Source organism: Malaclemys terrapin, chromosome 19, assembly GCF_027887155.1.
Source record: "Malaclemys terrapin pileata isolate rMalTer1 chromosome 19, rMalTer1.hap1, whole genome shotgun sequence".
NCBI lineage: Eukaryota > Metazoa > Chordata > Testudines > Emydidae > Malaclemys > Malaclemys terrapin.
The window spans coordinates 1,090,554-1,111,546 of NC_071523.1; the positions used below are offsets into that span (position 1 = coordinate 1,090,554).

Genomic DNA, 20,993 nt, shown 5'->3' on the forward strand with positions numbered 1-20,993 from the left:
ACATCTTCACCATACTGCCCTAGGATGCTGCTAAGCACTAAGGGTGTAAAAAAAGGCTGCGCAGCACATAAAGAAGAGAGACATATTGTGCAGCAGGACAGAAAAGGATAAAACCAGTAAAGGAATAAACCTCCTTTGTCAGCTAGGAAGAGGGGATCCTGAAGAACACAGGAGAAAACACTTGACGAATGATATTCAGAAAGGATTCTTCGGTGATTGCATCTGAATTCACTTCCCAGGGCATTTTTGTCTGACAGTTAGTCAAAGGCAGAGGATCAGAGTCCTGGCTCAGCAGAGCCCCTGCCAGCAGCATGTGAGAGAATTCAGGCCCCAATGCTTGGGGGTTCAGGGCCAGTTCATGGCTCTGGGATTGGATCCTGGCCTGGGAGAGGTCAACATAAATCAATGGCAGCAATTAATTGGAAAGTGCTGCCTGCAAGAGATTCACTCTACTGGATCAGGGACTTGTGAAAGAAGAGAACGTAGGCTAGAGAGATGGGGACAGTCCTTGTTGTTTCTGGGCAGGGGTGCTGGAACAACATTTATAGTGGAAGCCATTAACAAAACTCGAAAGCATTTGGTTGCTATTGTTATTTCAAGCTGGGAGTGCTGCAGCACCCCTAGCATGGGGTGGAGCCCAACATGGGAAAAGGGGGTGGCATTGCTTGCCCTGGTGTGCTAAGGGGTTGCACTACAAAGTGTGCTGCCCTCTGATCTGATGGGGGTCCACATCAGTGAATTAAAAGCAGAGGCAGGCCCGGGTCTGAGAATCCCCTGGCTCTGGGCATTCAGTATCCAGACTCGCATGTCAGCAAAGAGCTCTGTTGGGTTTTAACGGGATACTAACAAAGGAGCCAGCTCCAAACACTCCATGATCTTTGGTGTGTGTGAGTTCTGGATTGAAATCCTGTGGTTTGAGCCCCTATCTGTTTGGGAGTTGATAGTCCGAGCCAGCTAGGGCTGTCCGCTCACCCACAGTGGGAGGGTGACCAGGCCTGACAACAGCAATTCCAGGCCCCAGGGTAGAATAATTAATAGGCCCCCATGCACACACAAGCCATGCCCACGGTCCACCTGACTTTTGGATGGTGCTGCGCATGCGGTGGCTGGTGCCCAGCGAGCTGCTAGCTGTGCTGCTGGGCATACTCTTCTGGCATGGCCAGGGCTGCCACATGCCCACCTGGTAGGGCTGCCAATTGTCCAATCATGCAAACCCAAAGACCATTGCCCCACCACCTGCCCCTTCCGTACCCTGAGACCACAACCCTGTCCTGCCCCTTCTCTGAGGCCCTGCTCACTCCATCTCCCCTCCCTCTGTCGCTCGTTGTCTGCCACCCTCACTCACTTTCACCAGGCTGGGGCAGGGGGTTGTGGTACAGGCTCTGGGAGGGAGTTTGAGTAAGGGAGGGGATGCAGGGTTTGGGTGCGTGAGTTCTGGGAGGGAGTGTGGGTGTGGGCTCTAGACTGGGGCAGGGGGTTAGGGTACAGGAGGGGGCCAAGGGGTCTGCGTTTCCCTTGGGGCCCAGGAGGTGTCTGCGTGCCGCTGCCCCCAGGCACTACCCCTCCAGCTCTCATTGGCCAGGAACTACAGCCAGAGTCGGCGCGTGGGGCAGGGTGCAGATCCTGTGGTGTGTAGATAGTCCACGGACCACAGGTTGAGGTATGTCCAAGGGGTCCACGAAAGATTTAAACTGAAAACTGACTGAACAGAAATCAGCTATAGATACAGACGATCCATTTCCAAAGGGGTCCTCACCTCCATTTGAAATTTTTTTAGGGGTCTGCAAATGAAAAAAGGTTGAGAACCACTATTTTAAATAATTGGTGAGCCTTCTAGTGGTCCCATTGAATTTGTGTTTTCATAGCTGCCAGAAAACAAATTTGCTTTTATCCAGCCTTTTGAATTCAGGATTAAACAGAGGTTGGCTGTTTTAAGCCCCAGCCAGAAAAATCAGAGGCAATTCCTAGCTGAAAACCGGAGTGTGGGGTATATGAACTGCACAGACCGATCCATTTTGGATCCTCCCTCATTTTGTTTGTGACAAGTTGCCAGATGCCCAGTGTGCCCAATAGGGATGAGGTTTATAGAGAGTGGGTAATTCCCAGAGTTTGTTGGGTGGCTGGCCAGCACCAAAGGAGCCCTGGCCCCACCAGCCAAGCCTTTGCCCTATAGCCCAGCTTGTACTTCTTGATTTCTATTTTTCTCTTGTGGTGGAACATAGAGCCGGCAGCATTAACTCCTTCCAGACTTGGGGTAGAGAACAATGGGCAGGTGAAGGGACCAGATCAGAGGAGGCTCGGAAACCACTGCTGGGCTGTGTAGCCCCAAGCAGCTCTTCTTGCTGGACTCCCCCAAGTGTTTGAGTCTCGTGGTCCCCACTTCGTGCAGGGATTCTCTGCATCGTTGCTACCTTCCAGCACCCACCATGATGGCCTTTCTGGCCCAGGAGCGAATGAATTTGTAGTGGCTAGGAATAAGATTGTAGCCCTTTAAATAGTTTGCTAGCCCTCTTGTGGTGCCCACTGTGTGTGTGTTTTTAGGAGCTGCCAGAAACCAGCCAGAGCGGCTGGATGTGTGTAGCTAGGCAAATTGTACTACTGATGCCAAACGTTCAAAAGCTTGAGTCTGGCCCTGTGAAAATCATGAGATTGGCTTACAGCTTATGAGATTTAAAAAATATTCTTTGCCTTCTGTTTTTTTGTGCTTTCAGGTCACATTTGCTTCATGTTCAAACTTTTCCGTGCAACCAGGAGGGCTAGAAATTTGCTGTGTGTGTGTGTGGGGGGGTGGGTTTAAGCCAAGATTCTCGTGCAGTACCAGGATTCCAGCAGCTGGGGCTTTAAGCAAAACACCCGAACCCAGAATTGGAAACAATGAATTAATGAATACTGTTGTTATTTGGGACCCAGTAGTGCTGGATGCTTCCTTCATAGTGCTGTAGAAAGAGGAAAAAGCCCCATCAGACCCTCCCTTAGGGTCTCCCATCTTTGGTCAGAGATCAAAGGGCAGTCCATCCTTGGGACACGAGTCCCCACGACTCTGAGTCTGCTCAGGGACAAGAAACTGGGACTTGATCCAAGAATCCTCTTCTGAGCTTCATTCCACAGGCTAGAAACCTCTCCTAGTCCCATGCACAATGCCCCAAACCCTGGAAACTGGCCAGTCCCCAGGTGACATCCCTGAAGGGTGGCTGATTTCGTAAGTTAGTATAGCAAGGAGAAGGCTGTGCAGGCACATGCTGCTGGCTTCCTTAAAGACATGCAGAGACCCCTCGTTACTTCTCATGTCTACATCCAGACCTGTGGAGGCAGGCTCTTGTTGCTGCTTTTTGGGGCTTGGTTCCTTCTGCTAAAGGATGGAGCACTGTGGTGACAGTTGGGGACTGGGAGTCAGGACCCCTAGGTTCTTCTTCGAGTGATTGCTCATATTGATTCCAATTAGGTGTGTGCGTGCTGTGTGAACAGTCGTTGGAAAGTTTTCCCCTTAGTAGCTGTGGAGCCCCCTGGAGTGGCGCCTTCATGGCGCTCAATATATGACCCTGCCAACCCAGCGCCGCCTCAGTTCCTTCTTACCACCCGTAATGGTTGTTGGAACTGTAGCTTCTTGCTCAGCAAGTTCTCCACAGTTCCCTAGCTCTTGTTTCTCTTCTGCCTTTCATTTAGTTTTATTGTAGTTTATTTTAGTAGTAGTTTGTAGCAGTTGGGATGGGGGTTTACCCTCGGTCCTAACTGCTTTTCCTTGCGAGGACTTAAACTCTGGGACTTGGGCATGTAAGCCCTGCAAGTCCTGCTGCAAGCCCATGCCAGCGGACAACCCCCACCGTGCTTGTCTCAAGTGTCTGGGGGGAGGCTCACCAAGCCGATAGGTGCAGGATTTGCAAGGGGGAGCAAGACTTTTTTGCCTTAAGCAGCTCCTTAGACCTCAGCCTCCTTCGGCATGGCAGGATCTGGCACCGAGTTCTTCGGTGCGTAGTGCCCCGGTGGCAGTGGTGGAAGCGGCACCGTGGACGGACTCTGGCAGAGACCTGCGGTACTGCTGCTCCCTGGCACCGAAACCAGAAGGATCGACCCAGCACTGCTCCAACTCCCTGGGCAGGGGAGGGACACAGACACTCAGGCCCCTGTGTCCAAGTCCAAGGAGGTCAAGCACCTGGACTTGTTTGGCCGTAAAGTGTACTCCAGGGGGTGGCTTCAGCTCAGGACTGCCAACCAGCAGGCAATTCTGAGCCCATATAACTTCAACTCCTGGAACTCGATGCTCAAGTTCAAGGAGCTTGTGCTATCTGAGTCCAGGGAGGAGTTTGGGGCGATAGTAGAGGAAGGCAGGGCGGTGGCACAGACCTCTTTACAAGCCTCACTGGACGCTGCGGACTCGGCGGCGTGCACCTTGTCCTCGGGTATTGCCATGAGGTGCACCTCTTGCTTGCAAGCCTTGGGCCTACCGCCCAAGGTCCAGCAGACCATGCAGGACCTGCCTTTTGATGGGGCGGGCCTGTTCGCGGAGCAGACTGACTCTTGGCTGCATAGCCTAAAGGACTCAAGGGCGACTATGCACACCCTGGCAACCCAATGCAAACATTTCAAGCCCCAGCAGCAGCACTCCTACCCTCCTCGGCCGTGGCAGGACTTTTACAGACGGAGGGGCAGGAACGGCAGAAAGCCTTCCAACCCCCCTTCCAGACAAGGCCAGGGCCCGACCAAACCATCGTCTGGTTCCAAGCAACCCTTTTGAAGGGATGCCCGAGGATGGTGCATCCGACTCATCCCTAGATCCTTCACCACACTTTTTGAATCATTTATCCCACTTCTACCATGCCTGGTCCCAAATAACCTTGGACCGCTGGGTCCTCTGCACCGTGGAAGCAGGATATTCTCTCCAGTTCAGGGACGCATCTCACGAGCAACTCCTTATCCAGGAGGTGCAGGCATTCCTCGCCATGGGAGCAGTGGAGGAGATTCCTTAGGAGCTATGGGACAAGGGATTCTACTCCTGTGATGTTCCCCTCTGGTGTTATCCGGACCAGTGAGCTGCTAAGCCACTCCACTCCTTGACTCGGGGAGCCAGCCTTGCCCTGCTCTGCTATGAGAACTCCCACTCCTGGGCTGTTCACACACAGGCTCTGGCATGTAAGCTGCTCCTCGCTGCCGAATGACACTAGCCAATAGCTCCAGTCCCAGACACAACCCTAGGAACCTCCCATCTTGCAGTGTCCAGTTATACCTGCTGGACACTGCAAGCTTATATAAGTTCATCAATTTAACAAAGAAATTGATATGTACCAGGCTTGTTATCCCAGGGGAGTCTCTGATACACTTCAAACCAAATGCCCTGCTTCAGGTAGAATAAACAGATTTATTAACTATAAAGATAGATTTTTAAGTGATTATAAGTCAAAGCATAACAGGTCAGAGTGGTTACCAAAAGAAAATATAAGGATGCAGTCTAAATTCTCAACCCTATTAGACTGGGCAGCAACTAGATTAAACAGTTTTTCTCACCCCTCTAGATATTGCAGTCCTTAATACACAGGTTTGTCCTTTAAACCTGGGCCAATCTCCTGCATTGGAGTCTTGTCTTCTTCTCAGTGTCTTGGTTGCTTGCAGCATAGGTGGGGGCAGGAGAAGGGCCCAGTATGTGTCCACTCTGCCTGTTTTATATCCTCAGTCCATGTGCTTGTAGAACACAAGTCCAGGCATGTCTGTAGGGTATTGCTGAGTCTCTCCCACCAAGGATGAGCAATTCCCCTGGTGGGGCCTCATGCAGGTGAATCATTGCATTGTAGCTCCTTGCTGGACAATGGTAGTTGATAGGTTGGTTCACACCCCGCCCGGCTGTTGGTTACTTTCCTTGCTGTTGCCTCTGGAGAGCTAATATTTGACTGATTTCCCCCAACTTACAGCATGTTTTAGTGAAACCATACACCACAATTCTCATAACTTCATATGCATTAATGATATACATATATGGATAGAGAAATGACTTTCAGCAGATCCTAACCTTTACCCTGATACCTTACAAGGCATACTTTATATGCAAGATCACGATTATATGAAAATGAGGAATATGGGGGTTACAGCATGCTCCCCCATGGTATAGAATGTCACAACTTCCTAATCCCCAAGGGGGGTCTCGGACCCATTCTAGACCTGCATGGGCTCAACAAATTCATGGTGAAGTTGAAGTTCCACATGGTCTCCCTAGGCACCATTATCCCCTCCCTGGATCCGGGAGACTCCCTTGCCGCCCTCAACATGAAGGGCGCGTACTTCCATATAGTGATTTGTCCCGCACACTGGCGTTTCCTACACTTCGTGATCAACCATGAACATTATCAATTCGCAGTCCTTCCATTCGGCCTCTCAACAGCTCCCCTGAGTTTTCACCAAGTGCATGTCGGTCATGGCTGCTTTCCTCTGTCAACAGCAGGTGCAGGTATACCCCTACCCCGACGACTGGCTGTTCAGTGGCTGCACCAGAGTACAGGTGCAGTCCCAAATCCGCTTGGTCAGGTGCATGTTCGAGCAGCTGGGTCTCCTCCTCAACCTGGGAAAGTCATCCCTGGAACCAACTCAGAGAATAGAATTCACTGGGACAGTGTTAGGCTCGGTCCAGGTACAGGCCCTTCTACCAGAGTCCTGATTCTGCGCCATCACGGACCTCGTTCAAAGCCTCCATCAATTCCCAACCTCAACAGCAAGGGGGTGCCTGAGTCTCCTCAGCCACATGCCTGCTTGCACTTACGTGACCCAGCATGCCAGGCTCCGGCTCAGACCGTTGTAGACGTGGCTCACCATGGCCTACTGCCCGGGGTGCAACAGTTTGAATTCAGTGGTCACAGTGCCAGGGCAGGTCTTCACGTCACTTCGCTGGTGGCTTGACCCCCAAGCGGTGTGCAGAGGAGTCCCCTTACGCAACCCTCAATCTTCCTTATCCCTGGTTACAGATGCGTCAGCTATGGGATGGGGTGTGGATCTGGGGGACCTCCAGACACGGGGCCTGTGGTCACAGGATGAGCTCTCCCTCCATATCAATGTCAGGGAGCTGAGGGCGGTGCTCCTTGCTTCCCAGGCCTTCCAGGCCAGACTACAAGGGCAGTGCATAGCAGTTCTAATGGACACCACCACCCCCGTGTTTTACATCCACAAGCAAGGATTCATCCACACTGTGCCAAGAGACCCTTTGGCTGTGGGAGTTCTGCATAGCCCACTCCATTCACCTGGAAGCATCCTTTCTACCCGGAGTTCAGACCACTGGCAGACCGCTTCAGCAAGTCCTTGCATACTTACGAGTGGTCCATCCGGCCGGATGTCATACACCTCATTTTCCAAAGGTGGGGTTTTCCCCAGGTCGACCTGTTTGCCATCCGCCACAACAGAAAGTGCCCAATGTTCTGCTCCTTCCAGGGTCACAGCCCAGGCTCCCTCACGGATGCATTCCTGCTACCCTGGAGAGGTCGCCTGCTCTACGCCTTTCCCCCGTTCCCTCTCATGCACAAGGTCCTGCTCAAAGCCCGCAGGGAGGGGGCAAAGGTAATTCTGATAGCTCCAGCATGGCCTCAACAGCTACTGGAGCTGTCAGTGGATGTGTCGCGTTGCCTCTCCTCCCCGACTTACTTACTCAGGACCACGGTCGCCTCTGTCATCCTGACCTAAGGTCCCTCCCCCTCACAGCTTAGAAGCTTCATGACTGAACCCCATGGAACTTCTGTGATCGGAACAAGTAAGGAAGGTCCTCCTAGGCAGTACCTCCTGCATCTGAAAAAGCAAGGCCTGGTGGCGCCCTCCATAACAGTACACTTCGCTGCTATCTTGGCCTTCCACCTGGGTGTGTCTGATTGCTTGGTCTTTGCCAGCCCTATGGTTGGTTGCTTCCTTGAAGGTTTGGACCGCCTATATCCTCAGATCTGGCAGCCTGTCCCTGCGTGGGACCATAACCTGGTCCTTTCATGGCTTGTGGGGGGGACATTAGAACCATTGGCGACTTGCTCCCTCCTGTATCTGTCTTGGAAGACAGCTTTCCTGGTCATCATGTCTGTGAGAAGGGTGTCTAAGCTAAAGGCCCTCACCTCAGAACCGCCTTGCACAGTTTTCCACAAGGATAAGGTGCAACTCAGGCTGCACCTGGCCTTTCTCCCCAAGGTGGTGTCGCATTTCCACAGCAGCCAGGACATTTTCCTGGCTGTCCTTTACCCTAAGCCTCATGCCAGTACCCGAGAGTAGCAGCTACACTCCTCGATGTTCGGCAAGCACTAGCTTTCCACATCGAGCGCACTAAGCCGTTCAAAAAATCGACCCACCTACTCATAGCGGTGGTGGACCAGATTAAAGGCCGCCTGGTCTCATCTCAAAGAATATCCTCCTTGATTGTGTCTTATATCCGCATGTGTTGTGAACTGGCCAAAGTGCTGACCCCAGCTCTCCCAGCACACTCCACTAGGGCCCAGGCCTCGTCAGCGGCATTCCTGGCCCAGGTCCTGATCCAAGAAATCTGCAGGGCAGCAACTTGGTCCTCGGTACATACCTTCATCTCTCACTATGCCATTGTCCAGCATGCCAGGGACGACGTAGCTTTCGGTAGAACGGTGCTGCAATCAGCGTTTCATTAACTCCAACTCCACCGCCTGGGTAAGGCTTGGGAGTCACCTAATTGGAATCGATGTGAGCAATCACTCAAAGAAGAAAAAATGGTTACTCTCATAACTGTTCTTCGAGATGTATTGCTCATATCCATTCCAAACCCGCCCACCTTCCCCTCTGACAGAGTAGCTGGCAAGAAGGAACTGAGGAAGCGCAGGGTCATATTTGAGCGCCATGAAGACGCCACTCCATGGGGCTCCTCAGCCAACCCGACGGGTGCTGCTAAGGGAAAAACTTTCCAAGGACTGTGCATGCGGCGCCCACACACACCTAATTGGAATGGACGTGAGGAACACATCTTGGAGAATAACAGTTATGAGAGGTGAGTAATTGGGTTTTTGTTTTTTGTTTTGTTTTGTTTCTGGCTCTGCCTGATTTGCTGTGTCACCATGGGGCAAATTACTTTGATCAAGCTTTCAAAAGTGCCCATAATTCAGGGCACACGAGGATCTGATTATTATTATTATTTTTTTTTTATCCCAAAGGTTCTGAGTGTCATGGCTCAGGGCTACCGCTCATGTAGTCCCCCTCTGTAATCCCAGCCAGGCTGTCCACCCTGTGGCTCCTCTTGGGCAGAGGGACTCTCCTGTTGCTGTAGTTAGTGCACCTCTCCAATGGAAGCCTTCTGTCAAGCCGTGTACACTGGGAGTTAGGTTGGCTCTGTCGCTCTGAGGGGTGGATTTTTCACACCTGGAGCGATGGTTGAGTTGACCGAACGCTGCAGTGTAGACCTGACTCTTCTCTCTGGCCCCTGTGCTCTTACCCTGCTGTGGCTCTGTTTTCAGAGAAGGAGAAGAATCCACAGTACTGGAGGAATCAGGCTCAGCAGACACTGAAAATTGCCCTGAAGCTGCAGCAGCTCAACACCAATGTGGCCAAGAACATCGTCTTATTTCTTGGTGATGGTGAGTGCTTTTCTCCGCTGCCTGAGCAGCGTGCATGGGGCTGGAGTGGCCTGTGTCAACCCCAGTGTCTCAGGAGTGGGGGTTGGGTCAGTTTGGATTGGGAGCTGCCCAGATCTGGAAATTGGGGGTGGTGATATTGCCATCAAACTTTCTTGTGAGATTTCCCATAATTCCCCTGGTCAGAGGTTCATAAATCCCAGTAGATTCTGTCTGAGTCCTCCACTGGCTGGGACTGCACTGGTCTGTGGCCCAGATCCACAATGGGAGTTAGGAGCCTAAACACCTTAGAGGGTCTGGGCCTCTCTCCCTAACACTACTCACTGGGGCTAACACTGGCTCCCTAGTGGTAACTGTGTCAGTGGGGTGGAGGAGGAGCAGTAGTGCGTCCTCTACTGGGCTGGAGTAAGGAGGCTGGAGATGGCAACTCCCCCTCCTTTGCTTAAAGCAGAAAGGGGTCCCCCTTCCTCACCTGGCCTAGGTAAGGACCACTGAATTGTGTCATAGACCCTAGACACGAATCCTTTGGCTCAACCACAGGGGCCTATGCTTGTAGCCTTGCTACAATTGCAGAGCTCTGAGTGGCTGTGGAGTGCAGCACAATGATAACTGTGCTGATGTTGCACTCACTGTGACATCACACTATCAAACATTCGCCACCAGTGGGAGTAAGCTTCCATTGGCTGACCTGACCTCCTTCCTGCCAGCTTTTGAAAGCCACATTACCCAAATATACCCTTTCCCAGGACATGGATGCTTCTCCCCACTCCTCTCCAACCCCCTCCCCCAGAGTTCAGTGACCCAGGTTGAGTTGGAGTTGGTCCTGCTTTGAGCAGGGTTTGGACTAGATGACCTCCTGCAGTCTCTTCCAACCCTAATCTATAATTCTTTGAGTCACAATGCCAGCTGAAGCTGGAGAGGAGAGGTTGATTCCAGAGATGCTGGGAACCATTGGGTTTCCAAAAGCCAACCCTGTTACCACCAACAGTAGGGCTGGGGTGCCAAGTTTATCTAACCTTTCAATTAGCTGCCATGTGGTTAGACAGCCCGGGAAAGCCTGGTTCAGAAGAACCAGTGCCGGCATGCCATGCCCCAGGCACTGCCGGGGACAGCTGTTCCCATTTAGACCCATGCTTGGGAATATTCTTCTGCAGTCTTGGTGTAAGACATGTGGGGTTGTTAGTAATCCTGGGCTGTGCTTTTTCTAATAAACAAAAGAAAGAAAAATCAAAATGTCAAGTCTGCTCCATAATTGCACAGTCAAGGGTAAAATTTTCAAAAGCACCTAAGTCCCATTTTTCAGAAGTGATTTGGGCTCTTTCTATTGACTTAGACTTAGGCTCCTATGTTAAGTAGATGCTTTTAAAAATGTTACCATAGGTCACTGTAATGTGCTAGGTCCCAGGCCTTTACTTGGTCCATCTCTCTGAGCATCGTGGAAGTTAGTGGGCATCTGTGGAGCATCTTGCAGATTCAGAGCTCATGGTTCTAAAAGAAATACCAGCTATAAAAATGTCACTGAGCTACCAAAAGAATGAAGGTGAATGCAGCAACAGAGTTTGTATTACAAGAGCACCCATTGCAGATAAAAGATGGGAGGGCAAACAGACACAAAAGGGTATGTCTATACAGCCTGCCTCTGAGCCCGAGTCAACAGACTTGGGCTTGTGCTACCACATTAGAAATAGCTGTATAGACATTGCAGCTGGGGTGGAGCTCATGCTCTGAAGTCTAAGGAGGGAGTAGGTCTACAAAGCTATTTTTAGCACCATAGCACAAGCCCTAGTCTGTGGTGTGGTCTTGGAAGCTCACTGCTGTGCGGTGCCACTGGCTGTGTAGATGTACCCAAGTCACAGAACACGTCAATGACCGAGCCAGGAATAGAATCCCTCGTGCCTTCTTCCTAATCCAGTGCCTTGTCCCCTAGACCAGGAATAGGTCCCCTTGCCTACCAGAACAGTTAGATGAGAGCAGCTCCCTTGCTCTCCTTACTCCTATGTGACCGGTTCTCTAAGAAACTGTCCCAATGTGGAGATTTCCAGGGACTCCTTTAAGCTGAGAGATGGTCACTGGAGAAAGCTGATGCCCATCTTCTGTGTGTCCTCACATTGAAGGAATGGCCTTATATCAGTTTTGTCTGAACCCACGCAGGAAGAGAGGAAGCACCTAATACCCCAAAGTCTTTGATGAACTGGAACCGTATATTGGGAAGGGTGAAATGGTTTTGCATAGATTGCTTTTAATGTGTATAACAGCCATGGGTTGGGACAATGGTCCTTAGCCCTGGACTTCTTTCAGGGGAATAGAAATGGGATGAAGAGCAAAATAAATGATATTGTGCATTGTTCTGTTTTAATCCAGCAGTTAAAGGGTTTATTGTGTCATGAGCATGGTTAATTATAATGTGTCACCTGATGTTCCCCTCTTGGGGCTAATGGAGCCATGCTCTGACAAAAAAAGAGGAATCATTGTTGCAACTAATGTTCTAGTCTGTACCTGATCTGGAGACAACTGTGTGGAGAAGCTGCTGGCCAGTGGGTTGAACTGGCTTTTCTGATCCCCTGCAATGCCTTGCAATAGCTTTTTAGGAAGTCGGCGCTTTGCAATTCTTCAGTGTTGGGCACAGGTCACTGTTCCATGTGATTCAGTCTCCCTTTGTCCAATTGCAGGCATGGGAGTCTCCACAGTCACAGCGGCGCGTATCCTCAAGGGACAGCTGCAGAACATGAAGGGGGAAGAATCCCTGCTGGAAATGGACAAATTTCCTTATGTGGCTCTATCCAAGGTGAGCCCAGTTACTTTTGCCTGCCTGGCTATTCCTGGGGTATGGTTTGGGGTGGGAGCAGGCTCTACAAGCTGGATGGGGTGAGGCAACGTGTGTGGCTGAGAATCTACAGGAATCGGTCCTGCTCTGGATTTCATAGCTGGGCCCAGGCTGTGGCATGTAGACATGTCTGTTGGGGACACTGTGATGCTGCTCAGCCTGTGAGGGAAGGTAGAGGAATGGCTGTGGCCCAGCTTTGAAAGGAATGTACATGTTTCTGTGCTCAAACGTGCAACACCTAACTGATTTAGGAGCCTAAATCCCAAAGGGAGCCTAAGTCACTTAGGCCTTGCAATACCTAAAGTAGGGTTACCATATTTCAACACTGAAAAAAGAGGACACTCCACGGGGGCCCGGCCAACTCCGCCCCTTTCCAGCCCCCTCCCCTGAGCACCCCACATTCCCCCTCCCGCCCCTGGCTCCAGCTGCTGCTGCACCAGGGAAGTTGCTTCTGCCCCCGCCGCGGTGGAGAGTGGCGGGAGCTGGGAAAGTTGGAGCCCGGGGAAGAGGTGGTTGCGCGCTTGGATGCCGCCGCCGCCTCTGCCTCTGTGCCCCGGCAGATCGCGGGAGTTGTAAGTTTTGCTACAGCCACTCGCACTCGGGGTCCCCTTACCATGCCTCCCTATTTTCCTGGACATGTTCGGCTTTTTGGAAATTCATCTCGGACAGGGATTTGAGGACCAAAAAGCCGAACATGTCCGGGAAAATCCGGACGTATGGTAACCCTATCTAAAGGAGGTACAATCCCAGCTCCATTGCTGCAGGGTTGGGGGGAGGGGCAGCAAGGATTGTGCTTTGCCCTGGCTCTTGCACCTTCAACTTGTTGTGTTTCTCCCTGGGGTATGGGGGAAGGTTTCCCTCCAGCACCTGCTCCCCACCCCCCTCCTCTCATCACACACCCTGCCTAGTATCGGAGCCCCATCTCTGGGCCTCAGCTGCATTTCCCCAGTTGCTCAGCAGAAGCAGCTCAATTTGTTTCAGCCTGGGTGCAGAAAGAGGTAACTGTGGACAAAGCATCTGCCACGGCCATGGAACTGTCACTTTTCTCCTGGGAGCTGGTCGCTTTGGGTCGCCTGCAGGGCATTTGCCACCAGTCCTTCCCTCCCACTCAAAATTACTTCTCTCAGGGGCTAGGGACTCCTCTGTTCTTGGCTCTCGCCAGCTTCCCCAGGGGAGGGGTGGGAGGAGAAGCTGGGAGACTAACCCCTCTTTGTGGGCCTGTTGATGAGACTGCCCCTTTGTTGACACCCGAGGCAGAATCAATTTCAGTGACCCCAGTGCCATCTGCCCAGCAGGTATTGATGAGTGCTGTAAATCAAACCAGCAGCAAATAGGCCACTGGCAAAGGCAAAGATCTGTGCCAGCTGACTGACACATGCACGCCCAGGGCAGCTCCTCTCTGCAGGAAGGCGTCTCTTAGAGACATTCAGTTTCCATTTGTTTGGGTTCATTCAAGTGATTGCAATTGCATAGGGATTAATGCCAGATTTACACAGGTGTCTTGGCCTCCCAGGGACCAGGAAAAGATTTATGGCAGAGAATACGGAGGTGCTGGGCTAACTTTGATGCCTTTTGGAAGTTTGACATTTGAAAGGGCTCTTGTTCAAGGGCAGTTTTTAAAGATTAGATTGTGGGAAAGCAGCCTCCTGAGCATTGGCCTGCTAAACCCAGGGTTGTGAGTTCAATCCTTGAGGGGCCACTTAGGGATCTGGGGCAAAATCAGTACTTGGTCCTGCTAGTGAAGACAGGGGGCTGGACTCAATGACCTTTCAGGGTCCCTTCCAGTTCCAGTTCTAGGAGATAGGATATCTCCATTGAAAAAGAAGGGGGGGGGGGGAAGAGCCTGTGGAGTGGGGGGCTGTAGTGATCAGTGGTCACAAAGAGGTTACAAGAGATCTGCTTTATTCTAAGTTCAGTTCCAACCATCTGTGCATGACATGAGCTTCATGGCACCCCACCCAGACTGACTGAGAAGCTCAGCCCTTGAACGCACAGTCCCTAATACCACAGGGGCCAGTGCCTCATTTGCAGAGTGGCAGCTCTTAGGGTAAAACACTGCAGAGACGAGCTGCTCTTAAAAACAAACTTTAAAATGCCACCTCATTTCTCTCAAACTACTTTTCCCTGGAAATGAGTCCCTGGCATTTGGGTGGGAAAAGGGATCCTGGCACCAGCATTTGCAGGGCTGTGCTCTTCACCCAGCCCATCAGCTGGCAATGGGTGGATGGCCTGGCACTGAGACACCTGCTGTTGCCGCCCTGATTTGATCCATGCTTGTGTCAATAGTACATTCACCACAGTGGAGTGCAGGGCAAGGCTAGCCAGCTGTTTGCCACGAGGCAGGGGGGTGAGGGAGGACCCGCTTTGGAGGAAATATTTTTTGCAAGTTATTACTATTTTAATTGAATAGGATCAAATATGTGTTGCCTAGTGTCCCTGCTCAGTGGCAGGCTAAAAATGTTCTGGACTGAGTTAAAATATGCATGGAGCTGAAAGGCGGGGATTGTGGGCATAGGTGATAGCACGAGGGTCTGTGCAGGTGAATGGGGATTGTGGGCACCTGGGTTATGTGCCAGCTCCCTCTTCTGCTGTGGGAGTCGAGCCTGAAGGCACTGGCACACCCCCAGAGGCGCTTGAGGCAATCTTTCCCTTCCTGCTCACCATTGAGCTCAGCCGGGTGAGGGGGAAGGCCATCAGTGGGTGGAGGGCAAGGGGGTCTTATCAGTGCTAGCAAGTGCAAGGGTTGAGAACATGGGCATCTCTCAAAGTTGCCCCTGCACGCTTCAGAGGTTGGCAGTTGGATCAATTTCCTGGCATCCTGACGTCACCGGTGGGCCCCATCCCATCAAGGACAATGGGAGTCTTGGCGCCGACTCGGCAGGGTTGGAAGGGGCCCACAGGGAGGCTGGGGCACCTGGCTAGTCAGGGTCTGTGTCTGAAGCAACAGTTAAATGCCCCAAAGCTGGCTGGGGGTGGGGGGTAGGGGGGGAAGAATCACAGGGCAGAGAGTGGGAGAGCTGCCAGGCCTCGTTGGGAATGGGAGCATCTCTCTGGAATGGGACTCAGGGCAGTCTCCTTGCAACTCTTGAGTTGCCATGGGGCAGAATCCAGATCTGGTATGAGTGGCAGTGTCTCTGGGCCCAGTCCAGCTTTGTGGCCTGTAGCGGTGCAAATTGTATACATGGTGCATGGAGCAAAGAAGTGAAACTTGCACCAATTTGTTCACAAAACCAGTGTAATTTGCATGCTGAGAGGATGGATGAGAGGGAATCGAAGAAAAGCAGCACCCAGGAGAATGCTAGACAAAGCAACCCACTCCTTTCCTTATCTTGGCCCCTCTCATTAGCAGACGTCCACGCCAAGGCACAGGAGAGATTCCCCTCCTTTTTCACACCCATGGAATGCCATCTGCTTGGAGTGTCCCTGCTTTCCCATGCCCGTCCCGAGTGCCTTACCCCACCAGAAACCTCGCCATGGAATCTGGGCTTGAAGCCTGCATCAGGGCTGCCCCGAAGACAGCCGGTGTTGTGATCTGTTCTTTGCCTGGGGACTTGAATCCAGCTCCTAGTCATATAACACACCAGCCTCCTGAAGCCTGTATATGTTCATTGCCTTTCTCCTAACTCGCCCCAGCTCCTTTCCCCATAGGCCATCAGCAGACCAGTCCCTGGTAGGTAGAGTTGGGAGGTTTGGGGCTGTTCTCGGGAAGAAAGGCAAGTGGCCAAGGCCTTGTGACAGAGGTTGCTGATGCTGGTCTTGTTCATTCAACCCTGCCATTCATCCTTGCAGACCTACAACACCAACGCCCAAGTGCCAGACAGTGCAGGCACCGCCACCGCTTATCTCTGCGGGGTGAAGGCCAACGAGGGGACGGTGGGTGTGAGCGCAGCCGTGACCCGCGCTCAGTGCAATACCACAGCGGGCAATGAGGTCACATCGATTCTCAAGTGGGCGAAGGAAGCAGGTGAGCCAGTGGGCAGGGCTGTAAGGCATCATGTGTGATACAGACCAGCTGTCTGGGCTGGGCCAGCAGCCAGAGTGGAGGGTGGGCAGGACAGGGGCATGGCCAGGATAAGTTGATTCATTTTATGGATTCTTTGTTTCCGACATTCCTGTCCCTTATAGCAGGACTTCCTGGATGTGCTCCCCTTCCAAAGAAGGGTTGGGGAAAAAACATCCCCAACCTCAGAAACAACTGACGTGCCGAGGACACCTGAACCAAAGCAATGTGAAATTTCATCCTAAACTAATGGACAGTGTCCCCTTCCATGTATCAGTTGAAAAGAAATACCTGGGACATTTTCCCCAGTAAAATCCCCATCTCCTGTCTGTTCTGGGCATATCCTACAGTGCCCCCTTTAGGGCTGTGGCTAGAAAACATGTCCCTCCAACATGACGGTGAGCAAGGGGAAAATGATCGGCGGAGGGTGCACTGCATGATAGCATCCCAGAATGCTTTGTGGTGGTCTCTCCTACGTGGGTGTCAATACAGCATGGTTACACTCAGAGATCGGGATCAGGCCTTTTATAGTTCTAACCACCTATCACGCTCCCCACTCACTCATCCAACTGTTATCCCTTCTCTCCTGCTGCAGGCAAGTCTGTGGGCATCGTAACCACCACACGGGTAAACCACGCCACTCCCAGTGCTGCCTATGCCCACTCTGCTAACAGGGACTGGTATTCTGATAACGAGATGCCCCCGGAAGCCATCCAGCAGGGCTGCAAAGATATCGCCCAACAGCTCTTTGACAACATCCCAGACATCGAGGTAGAGTGTGGAGAAAAGCAGAGTCGGTGGATGAATAGCATTATATTCCTGCGGTCGGGGAGGAATGACTTGGGGGGCTGAGTATAATATGGTGAGGGCTGGTATCCGTGGGAGCTAGCATTGATTAGATTATGAAATTGTAACACAGGTAAAATGTGTTCTGCAACCTCAGTTGGTGGCTGGGCCACATAGAAAGAAACAGCCTGCTGCTGCTGCCAGTTAATGGAGTTCCTCCTTTAGCACAAGAGGTAGAAGAATGTTCTGCAGTGCTGGAGGTTGTGGGTTCATACCCTGCTGCATAACCATGGGGGGCTGTTAGAAAATTCTGTTGCCTGGGCAACTTTCAAACCGGACTGGACAAAACACAATTATTGGGGGGTGGATTAGGTAACCTCCTAGGCCTCTTGCCTCTCAGTGGGTGAACCCCTGCCTGCACTCAGCTCTGCCGGGGGTAGGGCTGACAAAGCTGGGGAGCCCTCAGCCAGCTCTGGGGGAAGAGACTCTGCCATCTCTCCTGCTACTCCAAGCCAGACCACTGCGTTTCAGGTGCTGCCTGCTGTAACATGTACGTGGAGGCCAAGGGCTTGGACCACGCCCCCAAGCTGGGATACCCCGGGGGGCAGGGGTAGTCTGACCACCCACTGCCCAACCATGTGCCAGTGCTCAGGAAGATGCTGGGAGGGAGCCCTGCCCTACTCTGGCTGAGGTACCCTAGGCTACCTGCCATACCTGTCCAGCAGAGGGCAGGATTAGGCCTATGGCTTTATGAAAGTTAGAAGGGTTGGCTGGTCAGTTTGGATCAACACCCAGAAATGTGGCTACTTCTGCTAGGCTTCAGATGTCTGGGAACAGGGTTTGTCATGAGAGGCAGCATGGCGCAATAGGAAGGGCGCCATCCTGGCAGGTAGCAAACTTTGGCTCTGCTCCCTGCTCTGCCATTGACTTGCTGAACTGGGGCAAGGGCTATCAGTGAGGGTGATGCAGGGTATTGCCCCTTATAGTGATAGCAAAGGACTGTTTCTGTTCTGTACTTGGGCTTGTCCCAGCTGGATTTGTATATTACTGTTGTCCTGACCACTGGTGTAATATAATTACTGGCAATCTCTCTCTCTCTCCAGAGAGAGACTAAAAAACTATGGCAACTGGAAAACATTCCTCTGTATACTTGAATCTTGGCTTGCTTTTACTTTGGACCTTGGAGAGTTCACTTAAATCTTCTTGTCACTCAAGTCGTGTCAGCATTGTGTACTTTGGAGCTGTGCAATACGTCAGAGCAAATCGGGGGAGAGGGGTGACCAACTGGTTGTCAGTTTTAGAATTAGGAGTTCTGGAACTTCCCTGACCCCTCTCAAAAAATTGTTTCACTTTCTACCCTTGATTCCTGGGGAAAAGCAGAGTCTATGAAAATATGGGATAAACTTGTAGTAGGGTCAGATTAGTGGGAAGAAAAGATGGTGATCTGCTAAGCTCTGCCCATGTGAATTATCAAAATGAGACATTGCTTGCAGTAGATTATGCACATACTTATGTTTATGTTTGCCAATAGCTGGGAATGGGCGACAGAGGATGGATCACTTGATTACCTGTTCTATTCATTCCCTCTGAAGCACCTGGCATTGATCACTGTCGGAAGACAGGATACTGGGCTAGATGGACCTTGGTCTGACCCAGTATGACTGTTCTTGTTCTTGTGCTGGATGACCTTGAGGAAGACCATTCCCTCTCTGTGCCTCAGTTTCCCCACCTGTAAAACCAGGATAATGGCCGTTTCCTACCGTGGCAAAACGCTTTGAGATCTCTGCATGGAAAGTGCTGTATGTGACTGTGCTACACTGCCTTGATAGCCCTTGCCCCAGTTCAGCCCCTCCAATCCCAACTCCACCTGCGAAGGAGAGGCTCTGCAAAAATAATAAGAAACACTAAAATTATTTGCACTTCTTCACCCTCCGTGGCTGGATTTGGACGAAGGTTAGGTTGGCTTTTGCCTTGCCCTAATGGCGTCTAAGGGCTTATCTACACAGCAGCGCAATGCAGAGTATGGGGAGCGTGAATTGTAGAGTGTGCTAACGTGTCATGTTTTAACTGCGCCATGTAGAACCTGCTGGTGTGAACTGAAAGGTACCTAATGCACCTTGATGTAGTCCCATTTCAAACAGCTGCCATATAGACAAGCCCTAAGAGACCAGGTTGATTTCAGTGGCTTTCATAAAACAGGCTGAAGGAGAAGACCCTGGCAGCAACGGGGTGTGTTCCAATCTGGGCAGGACTCCCTTGCCACATTACCTTCCTCTGAGAGTGATTAGTTTATTTGTATTGTGGTAGTGCCTAGACCCAGGATTCCAGTGCAACAGAATATAAGCTGGTCCCTGACAATCCAAGTTAATATCTACATCGTGCTCTGTCTTTGGTGTCCTGCTGTGGGGGTTAATAGAATCATAGAATATCAGGGTTGGAAGGGACTTCAGGAGGTCATCTAGTCCAACCCCCTGCTCAAAGCAGGACCAATCCCCAGACAGATTTTTGCCTCAGATCCCTAGGTGGCCCCCTCACAGATTGAACTCACAACCCTGAGTTTAGCAGACCAATGCTCAAACCACTGAGCTAGCCCTCTTGTTTGGAGGGGGGAGGGGGGGCAGGGCTGGGGTGAGGAAATTGGGAGCAACATGGGAAAAGTACCACCTAAGCCTCCCCAAAACGCCATGAGCGCTACACTTATTAGTCAAATGAGCTGTGTGTCTCACCCTCGGACCCACTGTAGTGTGCCACGATGGCTTAGGAAGCAAGAAAGGAGCGAAGGGAAGCCCCACACAGCAGTCCAAGGAACACTGACAATTAAAGGCTTTCAGATTAATAACACAGGATCAACTGACTTATCTGGGCTCTGAGAAAACTGCCTGCTTTGCAGACACTGCTCTGCATAATGGTGGAGCTCACCCATCACAGAGTTACCCTGTCCCACCCCTAGGGCTGTGTACTGGCTCTGCTCTACCCAACTTGCCTTCCTCTGGCAGCAATATTGCTAGCAAGGTGGCATCTGGTGGGGCTGTCTCTTGGCCTGGGGTCCCAGGCAGTTAGTGTGGCAGAAGGGGGGATCCAACAGCCATCTAGCAGAGGCAAATATTGCAAGCTAGGCTCAATCAGGGACTGTGGCAAGTGAAAGGAGTTGGCTGAGAATTCAGCTCGACATGGTGCTGGTCACCCTCCATCCCCAATAAGCTTGGCGTGTCTCAGAATCGGGCCCTAGTGAAGTAGTCCTGGAGCATCAGCAGAACAATGATGTCCTTCCCAGAGCTTCCAGCTTTGCTTCCGTGTGGATTAATAGCTGGTGTCTGCTGCTTCCCAGGGAGCATTTGGGATCCACCAGCCTGTCCTGGGCTAATGGCTCCTTCCCTGATGGCAAAGGTGTGAAGTGATTGTGTGAGTCTTTGGCAATGAAAATGGCAGGAACTGAGTGGGAAGAAAGGGAATGTTCTTGGGGATCTGCCAGCCTTCTGTGTGACTCTTAATAAAGCAAATGTCAATGCTGGTGCCTGGAGGGCTGGTGTGGGCTACCTGGGTCCCCTCCTGAAAGGCTAAAAGGGGATGGTGGGCCATCCATGGGGCCACCTGGAGAGGGGATAGAAGGCTACCTCTGCTCTCAAAAGGAACATTGGAAGCTAGGCCTGTGGGAGTACCTGCATGAGAAGGGCTGTTTCTCGGCAGGGCTCATAGCTTGGATGTGTCCCATGATATGTAGGGTTACCATACGTCCGTTTTTTCCCGGACATGTCCGGCTTTTCGGCAATCAAACCCCCGTCCAGGGGGAATTGCCAAAAAGCCGAACATGTCTGGGAAAATGCCGGCCGGGCACTTCCCCTCC

At 51.7% G+C, this 20,993-nt stretch overlaps 1 protein-coding gene across 2 annotated transcripts in view; it reads left to right on the forward strand.

The window, feature by feature from the left end:
- Window positions 1-20,993, forward strand: part of ALPL (alkaline phosphatase, biomineralization associated) — a 90,113-nt gene that overhangs the window by 36,967 nt on the left and 32,153 nt on the right. The window contains exons 1-5 of one of the 2 annotated variants that reach the window (XM_054009450.1): window positions 8,799-8,959; window positions 9,423-9,542; window positions 12,209-12,324; window positions 16,153-16,327; window positions 16,959-17,134. In XM_054009450.1, the coding sequence (XP_053865425.1) occupies window positions 8,812-8,959; window positions 9,423-9,542; window positions 12,209-12,324; window positions 16,153-16,327; window positions 16,959-17,134 (735 nt within the window). In that variant the 5' untranslated portion in view covers window positions 8,799-8,811. Of the gene's footprint in view, window positions 1-8,798; window positions 8,960-9,422; window positions 9,543-12,208; window positions 12,325-16,152; window positions 16,328-16,958; window positions 17,135-20,993 lie in introns of those variants that run through there. The other variant, XM_054009451.1, reaches the window with a different exon arrangement.